The sequence below is a fragment of the Sphaeramia orbicularis genome, unplaced genomic scaffold (assembly GCF_902148855.1).
Source record: "Sphaeramia orbicularis unplaced genomic scaffold, fSphaOr1.1, whole genome shotgun sequence".
Classification (NCBI taxonomy): domain Eukaryota; kingdom Metazoa; phylum Chordata; class Actinopteri; order Kurtiformes; family Apogonidae; genus Sphaeramia; species Sphaeramia orbicularis.
In genome coordinates this window covers 17,834-30,000 of record NW_021941607.1, presented here as the reverse complement: position 1 = coordinate 30,000, position 12,167 = coordinate 17,834, and the positions used below count along the sequence as shown (strand labels likewise).

Here is a 12,167-nt window from a genome sequence, read left to right as displayed (position 1 = left end):
CCATGTGGAGTTACAATGGCGGCGCGCTAATGGACGACAACGATGAGGACATCTGGAAGAGTGCCAAGAAGTGCGTCTAGTGCACGTGTTTGTTGCGTAGATCGTTTGAAATAGCACAAAAGTTTAACTCCGGCGTGATTCCATTTAGTCAAGTGTGTAATCACTGTAGGGAGGTAACGATTATCGGTATAATGATAAACCGCGGTAAAATTTCCGACGGTTAGTATTACGGTTTAAATTCTAATCATCATGATAACTGTGTTGCATTACCACACTTTAAAAATCAGGGTGATACTGCTCATTTCCTGGACAAGCAGATCAGCTGAACATGTTTCAAATCCTCCTTCTTTCAGCATATTTACATTTGTTCATTAAACAGTTCAGGAAAATAGGACTGTGTGTGTTTGTGTGTATTTGTGTGTACGATAGTGTATATGTGTGACACTGGGAATGATTCGATCTGAAAATGGTCAAAGCAGCTCCACTCTGACCTGTCCAAAGACTTTTTTCACACTCAAAAAACACCTCAGGAATCAATAGGAGAATTGATAAGGAATTGGATTGGTAAACAGAATCGATAATGGCACTGATATTGATCAGATCCCATTAATTCCCACCCCTGGTGCAGATGTCTGTTGTGTCCATATGGTTCCATCTGTAATGCACATTTATATGTTTGATGTTTACATGTTAATATTTCAGTGTTTCTGCAACAGAAAGTACATTGTGCCTGTTATTTCACTGGTTTTTGGTTTTTTAAAAATCCAACTTGGTTAAATTCTTTCAGTGTGTGTATTAGTACTTTTTGAACATTTTGAACACATTTCAACAATACCACAATAATAATGCTAAGTGTGATCATTTTGGTCACAATAACTGTGATCTGAAATGTTCACATGGTTCCATCCCTAATGGAAACCATTCCTTGACTGTATTAATGTGAATATATCTGCTATAATGACAAGGGCATTTGTATAAAAATGACTTTATTATTTTTTTTTTTTTTTTTTATGAAATGTTCATATCGTTACATCCATAACACACACACACACACACACACACACACACACACACACACACACACACACACCATTCACACTGGCTGATCCATATGTACTCGTGCGGTCCAAACTGAACTGAAGCCGCACTGAAATACACATTTACACACACACACCTTAGTGCGCTCAGAGACACTGGACTGCCACCTAGTGCACACACTCACACATTCACACACGCAGCGCTTGACTGAACCAAGGTTATTATCGTTAGCGAAAACTAACGAAACGACCAAAACTAGAATTGAAAAAACATTTTCATTAACTGAAATAAATAAAAACTATAATTAAAAGAAAAAAAAAAAACCATAACTAACTGAAACTGTATTGTGTGTTTACTAAACTAACTAAAACGGATCAAAATTCTGGATCAGATTCCCTTGGTTTTGGTCTTTGTCAATGTCAGATTGATGTTCAATGGATTTCTTTGTCTCTCTCAGTTTTCTGTGCTGTCTCCATACGACACTTTTTGCTCCGTCACTTGTGTTCACTTGTGGTTTCCAGTCGTCTTCTGGTCCCCACTCTACCTGGAAACATGGAGACTAAAGCAGCAGAGTCCTGTCTGGGATTGATTTGAATAGGAGCACAGAGAAGAAGAGAAAAGAGACCACTGAACTACAACTGAACTACAACTGAACTACAACTGAACTACAACTAAACTACAACTGAACTACAGCTAAACTACAACTGAACTACAACTAAACTACAACTAAACTACAACTAAAACTACAACTAAACTACAACTGAACTACAACTAAAACTACAACTGAACTACAACTGAACTACAACTGAACTACAACTAAACTGAACTACAACTGAACTACAACTAAACTACAACTGAACTACAACTGAACTAAAACTGAACTACAACTGAACTACAACTAAAACTACAACTAAACTACAACTGAACTACAACTAAAACGACAACTAAACTACAACTAAACTACAACTGAACTACAACTGAACTACAGCTAAACTACAACTGAACTACAACTGAACTACAACTGTACTACAACTGAACTACAACTGAACTACAGCTAAACTACAACTGAACAACAACTGAACTACAACTGAACTACAGCTAAACTACAACTGAACTACAACTAAAACTACAACTAAACTACAACTGAACTACAACTAAAACTACAACTAAACTACAACTAAACTACAACTAAAACTACAACTGAACTACAACTAAACTACAACTGAACTACAACTGAACTTAGGGCTGTGCAATTAATCGAAATTCAATTATGATTTCGATTATTAGACGCAACGATTACAAAAATTATGTAATCGAGAAAAAACGATTATTAATTTTGAGTTGTTTTAATTCACGCGCACGCAAGCTACCATGAGCTGCTCTGCCCCGCCCCCCTCTAAGCTACTGCTGCTGCTAGCCGGCAGGTCCACCCCAAGAGGACAGTTGTACCAGCGGTCTGGAAAAACGGCAGGAGAATCCCAGCAGAAGTGCTTGGTAAACAAAAAAGGCAAGTCCAATTCAATTGTATGGAATCACTTTGGGTTTGATGAAGAAGACGAAGAGCAAAAACACATCACGTGCAAAAAGTGTTTCGTAGTTGTGTCCGCACCGACCGCTAACACAACAAACCTTTTTAACCATTTAAAGTTTAACCACCACCACCTTTATCATAATCTTATGAAAAACTAAAACACATAAAAACAACTTCGTCCACAATGCGATCTTCAGTCTCCGAATCTCTTTATGCTGCAACTCCCGTATTAACCTAACCCTAACCCGTATAACCCTAACGTACGTATGCTAGATGGCTGATGTATACAGAAGGCCTGAACTGAAACCTCACGGCACGCCACTGAATTTACTGTTTCATACTACACTGAACATACTTGAATTTATAATTTGCACTTTACGTGAGTTTTTTTTTTTTTTTTTTAATTGCTACAGTTCTATGGCAGGTCTATAGCAGTTTAATTCCAGTGCACTATTTGTTTACAAAAGGAAACATACTTGAATTTACAGTACACTTATTTGCATTCAAAGATTTTTTTGTTTTGTACAAAAGTGAACATACTTTGTTTTAGTGGTTAAAAGCTTTATTTATGTTTAAAGAGTATATTTTACATTGTTTTGCAAGAAAAAAATAAACAACTTTAAGGTTAACAAATAATCGTTTTTAATAATTGTGATTTCAATTATTGCTAAAATAATTGTGATTATTTATTTTTTTTATAATTGAGCAGCCCTAACTAAACTACAACTAAACTACAACTGAACTACAACTAAACTACAACTAAACTACAACTGAACTACAACTGAACTACAACAGGACTAAAACTAAACTAAAAGTAAACTAAACTACAACTAAACTACAACTAAACCACAACTAAACCACAACTAAGCATTTAGAAAAAAACGAAAACTAATAAAAACTATCAAACCTGCTCTAAAAACGAAGTAAAACAAACTGAATTAGAGAAAAAAAAGACCAAACTAAAAAAAAATGAACTTGAATGAAAAATCCAGAACTATTAGAACCTTGGTCTGAACTGAACTGAAGCTGCCTCCAACTCTGTGAAATTTATCTTGAAAAGCGATTCAAAGGTTGTTCTAAGTGAATGGAGGGTTGTGCACTGAAACTCTTCAGCCATTTGTGGAAGAGAATATAGGTTTTTTTGTGAATTTTTATTTTTACTTTTCTTAGAAAACTGCTTCAGCCTTGTTATTATGGGTTAAAACCCTGCTATTATTTTCCTTCATTGTCGTGGTAATAAATGTTACCATTTCCTGTTTATAATATTCTGCCTAACTGGGGGTCGGGGCGCCTCGCCTGTTCACTTAGATTTGGGAAACGGGTGGTGTCAGAGGACTTCAGCATCCAGCTCTCAGACACCACATAGCCTTCAGACTGCCACCGGACATTAGATAGAACCTGAAGCCCTCTGCTCCTCATCTAATCTAGGCTGCGCTAAGGCTAGGCTGCGCTAAGGCTAGGCTGCACTAAGGCTAGGCTGCGCTAAGGCTAGGCGGTGCTAAGGCTAGGCTGTGCAAAGGCTAGGCGGTGCTAAGGCTAGGCGGTGCTAAGGCTAGGCTGCACTAAGGCTAGGCTGTGCTAAGGCTAGGCTGCGCTAAGGCTAGGCTGCGCTAAGGCTAGGCGGTGCTAAGGCTAGGCTGTGCTAAGGCTAGGCTGTGCTAAGGCTAGGCTGCGCTAAGGCTAGGCGGTGCTAAGGCTAGGCTGCACTAAGGCTAGGCTGTGCTAAGGCTAGGCTGCGCTAAGGCTAGGCTGCACTAAAGCTAGGCTGCACTAAGGTTAGGCTGCGCTAAGGCTAGGCTGCACTAAGGTTAGGCTGCGCTAAGGCTAGGCTGCTGGACAGGATACATCCTGCTCATACTCCTGAGCACTGAGGTCTTAGGCATTGAGGTTTTGCACAAACGTCACATGATCACGTGGTTTGCTGTTTACGACGCCATATTGGTAGGCAAGCTTTCCTTGGATCGTACAGCGTGTTAAAGGATGGACCTGCTAAACTCCTGTGTGCCGTTTATTCCTTCTCTTTCACCAGTATCAGTTCTGCATACAGACCGCTGGGTTCCACTGGTGGCAGCGCTGCTTCTGTTTAGAGTTATTACTGCGGTTAGCCTAGCTACTCAGTATAGTTAGCCTAGCTTTTAAGTATAGTTAGCCTAGCTTATCAGTATAGTTAGTCTAGCTTCTCAGTATAGTTAGCCTAGCTACTCAGTATAGTTAGCCTAGCTTTTAAGTATAGTTAGCCTAGCTTATCAGTATAGTTAGTCTAGCTTCTCAGTATAGTTAGCCTAGCTTCTCAGTATAGTTAGCCTAGCTTCTCAGTATAGTTAGCCTAGCTTTTAAGTATAGTTAACCTACCTTCTCAGTATAGTTAGCCTAGCTTCTCAGTATAGTTAGTCTAGCTTCTCAGTATAGTTAGCCTAGCTTCTCAGTATAGTTAGCCTAGCTTTTAAGTATAGTTAGCCTACCTTCTCAGTATAGTTAGCCTAGCTTCTCAGTATAGTTAGTCTAGCTTCTCAGTATAGTTAGCCTAGCTTCTCAGTATAGTTAGCCTACCTTCTCAGTATAGTTAGCCTAGCTTCTCAGTACAGTTAGCCTAGCTTCTCAGTATAGTTAGCCTAGCTTTTAAGTATAGTTAACCTACCTTCTCAGTATAGTTAGCCTAGCTTCTCAGTATAGTTAGTCTAGCTTCTCAGTATAGTTAGCCTAGCTTCTCAGTATAGTTAGCCTAGCTTTTAAGTATAGTTAGCCTACCTTCTCAGTATAGTTAGCCTAGCTTCTCAGTATAGTTAGCCTAGCTTCTCAGTACAGTTAGCTTAGCTTCCCAGTATAGTTAGCCTAGCTTCTCAGTATAGTTAGCCTAGCTTCTCAGTACAGTTAGCCTAGCTTCCCAGTATAGTTAGCCTAGCTTCTCAGTACAGTTAGCTTGCGTGCCTGTAGCCTTAGCGGTGTGTAAAACCAGAACAGTCCTCATGTGGTCCGGTGCTGCAGACCCTTTAAACCTCCAGGAGGACTTCCCCTGGACCATCACCTACAGACACAGTGCTTGTGGATCTACCTGCTCCCTTTGAGTTTCCTCAGCTGGGTGAGGCACATGGAAGTGGGCGGAGCTACGGCGGGCGACAGTGCTGAGTTCAGCTGGAGCCGGTGACAATACTGCCCCCCCCGCCGTCTGTGCCGGTCTGCTTTAACTATGGGACAGCCTTCCACATGAGGTCCAGTCACATGATGCAGATGGGCGGGGCTTTAGGACACAGACAGCTGATGGAGCGTTTCCAGTGAACATCTGGGCTGGTTCACCAGTTCAGAGCCTGCAGGTGTACGGCTGATGGGAGCCGGCTGCAGCTGGGAACACTGGTTTTGCCTCCCAGTTGCATCTCTGTTGTTGGTGAACATTAAACTCATGTGTGGAGCCTTTATCACAGCAGACAGACTCACAAAGAACTAAACACACAAACACCAGTCCACAGAAGAACAGCAGATAAACAACAGTTCAGACTTTGTGGATCCAGATAGTGTGTCTACCAGTATGGAGGTGGAAACAACAATCACATGACCAGTGACGTCAGCTGACAGTCCTCAACTGGGTAAGGGGGGGACCCAGATCCCGCCCTGCTCAGTCCTCCCCAGACAGAAGTAATTCATAACCCCCACCAGGTGAAAATCCTGTCCAGTGCACAGAGTTTAGAGTACGTTTGGGTTTCTGAACTGATTCCATGATTTCTTTTTTAACTTCAGTTGTTTTTTTGTTTTCTGCTTTAATTTCAGAGTACACTGAGACATCCAACTGCACCATTTTAGATGGAATTCTGGAAAAATATGGCTGTTGTAAAACTTTGGACTGGTAGAGTCTGTGTATACATATGTCAGACCCGGGGCCAGCTCCTGTTAAATGACCCCCTCTAAGCCGGTTTGAATCCATCCATGACCCTCTAAGCAGATTTGCTGTGGCTTTGATCTTTACAGCTGCTTTGTATGTTCACGCCTGCTGCCTTTTGGGAACTTTTGGAAATCCATATCAGGGTGGGGGGGTGAGGGAGGGGGGTGGGGGTGGTGGGGGGTGATACCAAGAGAGGAGACTAATGCCACATTTCCACTACATGGAACCGGCTCGACTTGACTCCACTCTGGTACCAGGTCCTATTCCAGACCGGTTCCACTCTGGTACCAGGTCCTATTCCAGACCCTTTCCATTCTGGTACCAGGTCCTATTCCAGACCCTTTCCACTCTGGTACCAGGTCCTATTCCAGACCCTTTCCATTCTGGTACCAGGTCCTATTCCAGACCCTTTCCACTCTGGTACCAGGTCCTATTCCAGACCCTTTCCACTCTGGTACCAGGTCCTATTCCAGACCCTTTCCACTCTGGTACCAGGTCCTATTCCAGACCGGTTCCACTCTGGTACCAGGTCCTATTCCAGACCCTTTCCACTCTGGTACCAGGTCCTATTCCGGACCCTTTCCACTCTGGTACCAGGTCCTATTCCAGACCGGTTCCACTCTGGTACCAGGTCCTATTCCAGACCCTTTCCACTCTGGTACCAGGTCCTATTCCAGACCCTTTCCATTCTGGTACCAGGTCCTATTCCAGACCCTTTCCACTCTGGTACCAGGTCCTATTCCAGACCGGTTCCACTCTGGTACCAGGTCCTATTCCAGACCCTTTCCATTCCAGATCCTCCCTCTTTCCAGTCCCTGGTCGTCATAGCGATGCGGTGCGTTCCTTCTGTGTGCTCTGCTCACAGTTGCTGATAAACTCACTGGTTGCCTGTTGTCTGGTCAAACTCCTGCTGAATGTTTGCGTCTGAACCTCCTGGACAAACCATGGTGTAGTTTTACAGACTGTCATCTGTCATTGTCTGTCGTTGTCTGTCGTCCGTTACAAAACTTTCAGTCGTCTTCTTCTCCCAAACTCCAGTTCTGATTGACTTCAGACTTGGTATACAGCTTCTGTATGATGACGTCAACAAAAATCGGACCAGTGTCCCTGTATCTTAGCGGCCAAATTCAAAGCTTTGGTAAATGTATCCAGATCCATTTATTCTGCCCCAGTTCTGTGTATTTATTCTGTTACAGAAATAGTCCATGTTTTGCTCATATTCAATCAGATCTGTAAAAATTTCAAATTCACACTTGATATCATTGATACTGATTTATTGGATCCATCCACTTCCTATCTGTTAGAATGGGAACATTTTTCAAAGTGGCACCAAATCCAGAATCAGATCCAGATCCAAATAATTTCACTAACTTTTGTTGACATCATCATACAGAAGCTGTAGACCAAGTCTGAAGTCAATCAGAACTGGAGTTTCGGAGAAGAAGACGATTGAAAGTTTTGTAACAGATGACAGACAATGACGTCGGACCACCTGACCACAGTTAGCTCACAGCCTGACCACAGTTAGCTCACAGCCTGACCACAGTTAGCTCACAGCCTGACCACAGTTAGCTCACAGCCTGACCACAGTTAGCTCACAGCCTGACCACAGTTAGCTTACAGCCTGACCACAGTTAGCTCACAGCCTGACCACAGTTAGCTCACAGCCTGACCACAGTTAGCTTACAGCCTGACCACAGTTAGCTCACAGCCTGACCACAGTTAGCTTACAGCCTGACCACAGTTAGCGTACAGCCTGACCACAGTTAGCGTACAGCCTGACCACAGTTAGCTCACAGCCTGACCACAGTTAGCTTACAGCCTGACCACAGTTAGCTTACAGCCTGACCACAGTTAGCTCACAGCCTGACCACAGTTAGCTTACAGCCTGACCACAGTTAGCGTACAGCCTGACCACAGTTAGCTCACAGCCTGACCACAGTTAGCTCACAGCCTGACCACAGTTAGCGTACAGCCTGACCACAGTTAGCTTACAGCCTGACCACAGTTAGCGTACAGCCTGACCACAGTTAGCTCACAGCCTGACCACAGTTAGCTTACAGCCTGACCACAGTTAGCTTACAGCCTGACCACAGTTAGCTCACAGCCTGACCACAGTTAGCGTACAGCCTGACCACAGTTAGCTCACAGCCTGACCACAGTTAGCTCACAGCCTGACCACAGTTAGCTCACAGCCTGACCACAGTTAGCTTACAGCCTGACCACAGTTAGCTCACAGCCTGACCACAGTTAGCTCACAGCCTGACCACAGTTAGCTTACAGCCTGACCACAGTTAGCTCACAGCCTGACCACAGTTAGCTTACAGCCTGACCACAGTTAGCGTACAGCCTGACCACAGTTAGCTCACAGCCTGACCACAGTTAGCTCACAGCCTGACCACAGTTAGCTCACAGCCTGACCACAGTTAGCTCACAGCCTGACCACAGTTAGCTTACAGCCTGACCACAGTTAGCTTACAGCCTGACCACAGTTAGCTTACAGCCTGACCACAGTTAGCGTACAGCCTGACCACAGTTAGCTCACAGCCTGACCACAGTTAGCTCACAGCCTGACCACAGTTAGCGTACAGCCTGACCACAGTTAGCTTACAGCCTGACCACAGTTAGCTCACAGCCTGACCACAGTTAGCTTACAGCCTGTCGGCCGCTAAGCTAAAAGTTAATGAAATTTTTTGGATCCAGATCTGATTCTGGATTTGGTGCGACTTTGAAAAATGTCCCCATTATCAGAGACAGGAAGTGGATGGATGCAATAGTATCCTCTGGTCTGTCTGTCCATCACCTAACCCTCTGGACCACACAGCCCCCCCCCCCCAAATACCAGGATAGATGACCCGTCTCCAAACCCCATCTTTTCAGTCCCCAGGCGTTCACACCCCCTGTGCTGCGTACACATCCTTACAGTCCCTCCATGTTCTGTGATGCTTCCGTTCTTTCACACATATATTTCCAACACAGTTCACTCCAGTTTCTGACCACAGCTGACCTGTGGGAAGTCACTCACACCATTCCTGTATGCACACTGTTCCCAGAATAACATGTTTGAAACACTTGTTTCAGCAAAGCCAGCTCTATTAAACAATAATGACTGACCGTCCAGGTGGTCAGCTTGGGCTGTTTCTGTCACAGAATGAATACACACACCTGTGGGACCATAAATGACATCTGGAAACATCTACCAAAGCTTTGAATTTGGCCAATAAGATACGGGGACACTGGTCCCATTTTTTTATTAGTAGCTAATTTTTATTTATTTATTTAATTTTTTATAAAGTTTGTATCAATTACTAAAAATTCCAGGCGACCCCAGGTGGGGTCCCGACCCCAGGGTTGAAAACCACTGCCCTGGGTTGAAGTGGACACAGACTATATCATGGAAGACACCTGACTGTTTACTGATCTACCAGCCCCACAGCTACAGAAACTAGTGTTCGTCTCATGGAGCGGCCTCCATTACAACCTTTTGTGCCAGTCTGAGGAAGTGCTCAAATGCAGACGCTGGGACGCTGAGGGGGATGTGGGAGGGGGGACTGGGTGTCGGAATAACTGAGGCGATGTGGGAAGACATCTGGGATAATGCAAGGAGCGTTTCAGTTTGGAACCGAACAAGAGCGCTGCAGCTTCAGATACTGAAGCACATGTGGCTCCAAGCCGTCTTCACAGATATGGAAAGGATGTGTGTCCAGTTTGTCTTAAATGTAGGACAGACCGTGGGGATCTGAAGCACTGTCTCTGCTCCTGTGCTCAAATACAAAAATATTGGAATGATGTATTATTTGAAATACAAAAAGTTCTCCTAGGGATGTAACGATTACCAGTATAACGGTAAACCGCGGTAAAATTCCTGAAGGCTCGTATTACCGTTTAAATTCTAATTATCGTGAAAACTGTGTTTGATTAGCGCACTTTGAACACAAACCTGATCTGGAACATGGTCAAACTATGGCTCTGAGGTTCCATCTGTAACGCACATCTGTATGTTTAACATCCACTGTTTTAGACTCATGTTGGTTCAGGTTCCACATGTAGACCAGGAGGAGCCAAAGTGGATCAGAAGCAGTCAAATAAGAACAGAAGGAACTAGAAATAATGACAAATACAAATGTTTCTACACCATTACACTAAAAATACACTAAAGTATACAAAAAAAGCAAAAATACACCAAAAATATACTAAAGTATACAAAAATATGCAAAAAATACACTTAAAATCATACTGAAGTAGACAAAAGATGAGCAAAACTACACATAAATACACATCTTTAATGCACATTTGTATGTTTGATGTTTACATGTTAATATTTGAATGTTTCTGCAACAGAAAGTACATTGTGCCTGTTATTTTATTTATTTATTTATTTATATTCAAATTCTTTCTGTGTTTGTATTAGTACTTTTTGAACATTTTGAACGCATTTCAACAATACCTCAATAATAATGATAAGTGTGATCATTTTGGTCACAGTAACTGTGATCTGAAATGTTCACATGGTTCCATCCCTAATGGAAACCATTCCTTGACTGTATTAATGTGAATATATCTGCTATAATGACAAGAGCATTTGTATAAAAATGACTTTATTATTATTATTATTAGTATTATTTTTATTATTATTATTTATTTATTTATTGTTTTTGTTTTTTTTTTTTACCCAGCTTCCATTGTATTGAATACTGTCCTCTACCTTTCATATGTGTAGCCTGGAAGGTTTGTGTATGTGCATATGTATGTATGTGTGTGTGTGTGTGTGTGTGTGTGTGTGTGTGTGTGTGTGTGTGTGTGTGTGTGTGTGTGCATGTGTGTGTGTGTGTGTGTGTGTGTGTGTGTGTGTGTGTGGGTGTGTGTGTGTATGTGCATGTGTATGTGTGTGTATGTGCATGTGTGTGTGTGTGTGTGTGTGTGTATGTGTGTGTGTGTATGTGCATGTGTGTGTGTGTGCGCGCGCGCTCATTTATTTATTTATTTATTCATTCATTTTCTGACCCCTCTCAGCCTGTGTTTTGTTCTATTATTTTCTTTTATGTGTGTGTTTAAAAAAGACAAAACCCAATAAACACATTTATGAATAAAATCAAAGTGCGGACACAGATCCACGCAGTTTTGACGCATGCGCACCGGTGTTCTTACCTGCTGATCAGCAGTAGTTTCCAGGCCAGTCCAAAAACCACCGCACTGACCCTCCTCCGCTTCATGTCGGGGCTCGGTCTCCGGTAACAGTCCGCTCGTAACCGGGAAAGTGGACGCGTTCAGCTCCGTTCAGCCGCGGCCAACCGGCGGCGCGCGCACAGCCATAGCGCAGCAACAGGAAGACCGACCCGGTCCGAAGAAGTCCACGGTGGTCCCGGTGGACCCGAACCCACATGGACCGGCTCACATCAGAACCGGGTCCAACTGTTGGGTGTGGGGGGGGCGGACAGCTGTTCACTGTGTACTCTCCGCGCGCTCAGATCCAACTGCGCCCTGTTGGAGCGCAGGGCACATAGACCCGCCCCCCGGCAAGAGTGACAGGCTGTTCGACCAATCAGCACGGGCGCCGTTAATGTCTGAATCGGAAATGAGAAGCTGAGCCATCTGGATGAAAAGAAAAAAAAAAAAAAGATGGATGAAAAGAAAAAAAAATCTGGATGAAAAGAAAAAAAATCTGGATGAACTGGAAAAAAAAAATCTGGAAGAACTGGGACATCCATCCATCCATCCATCCAT

The 12,167-nt window shown here is 43.2% G+C and overlaps 1 protein-coding gene across 1 annotated transcript in view; it reads right to left on the bottom strand.

Moving 5' to 3' along the window:
• Positions 1 to 11,863, bottom strand: part of LOC115416447 (glycine receptor subunit alpha-3-like) — a 207,926-nt gene extending 196,063 nt beyond the window's left edge. Inside the window, exon 1 of the mRNA XM_030130223.1 lies at positions 11,592 to 11,863. Coding sequence (XP_029986083.1) covers positions 11,592 to 11,656 — 65 coding nt within the window. The 5' untranslated portion in view covers positions 11,657 to 11,863. The remainder of the gene's footprint in view (positions 1 to 11,591) is intronic.
• Between the last annotated feature and the right edge of the window lie 304 nt (positions 11,864 to 12,167).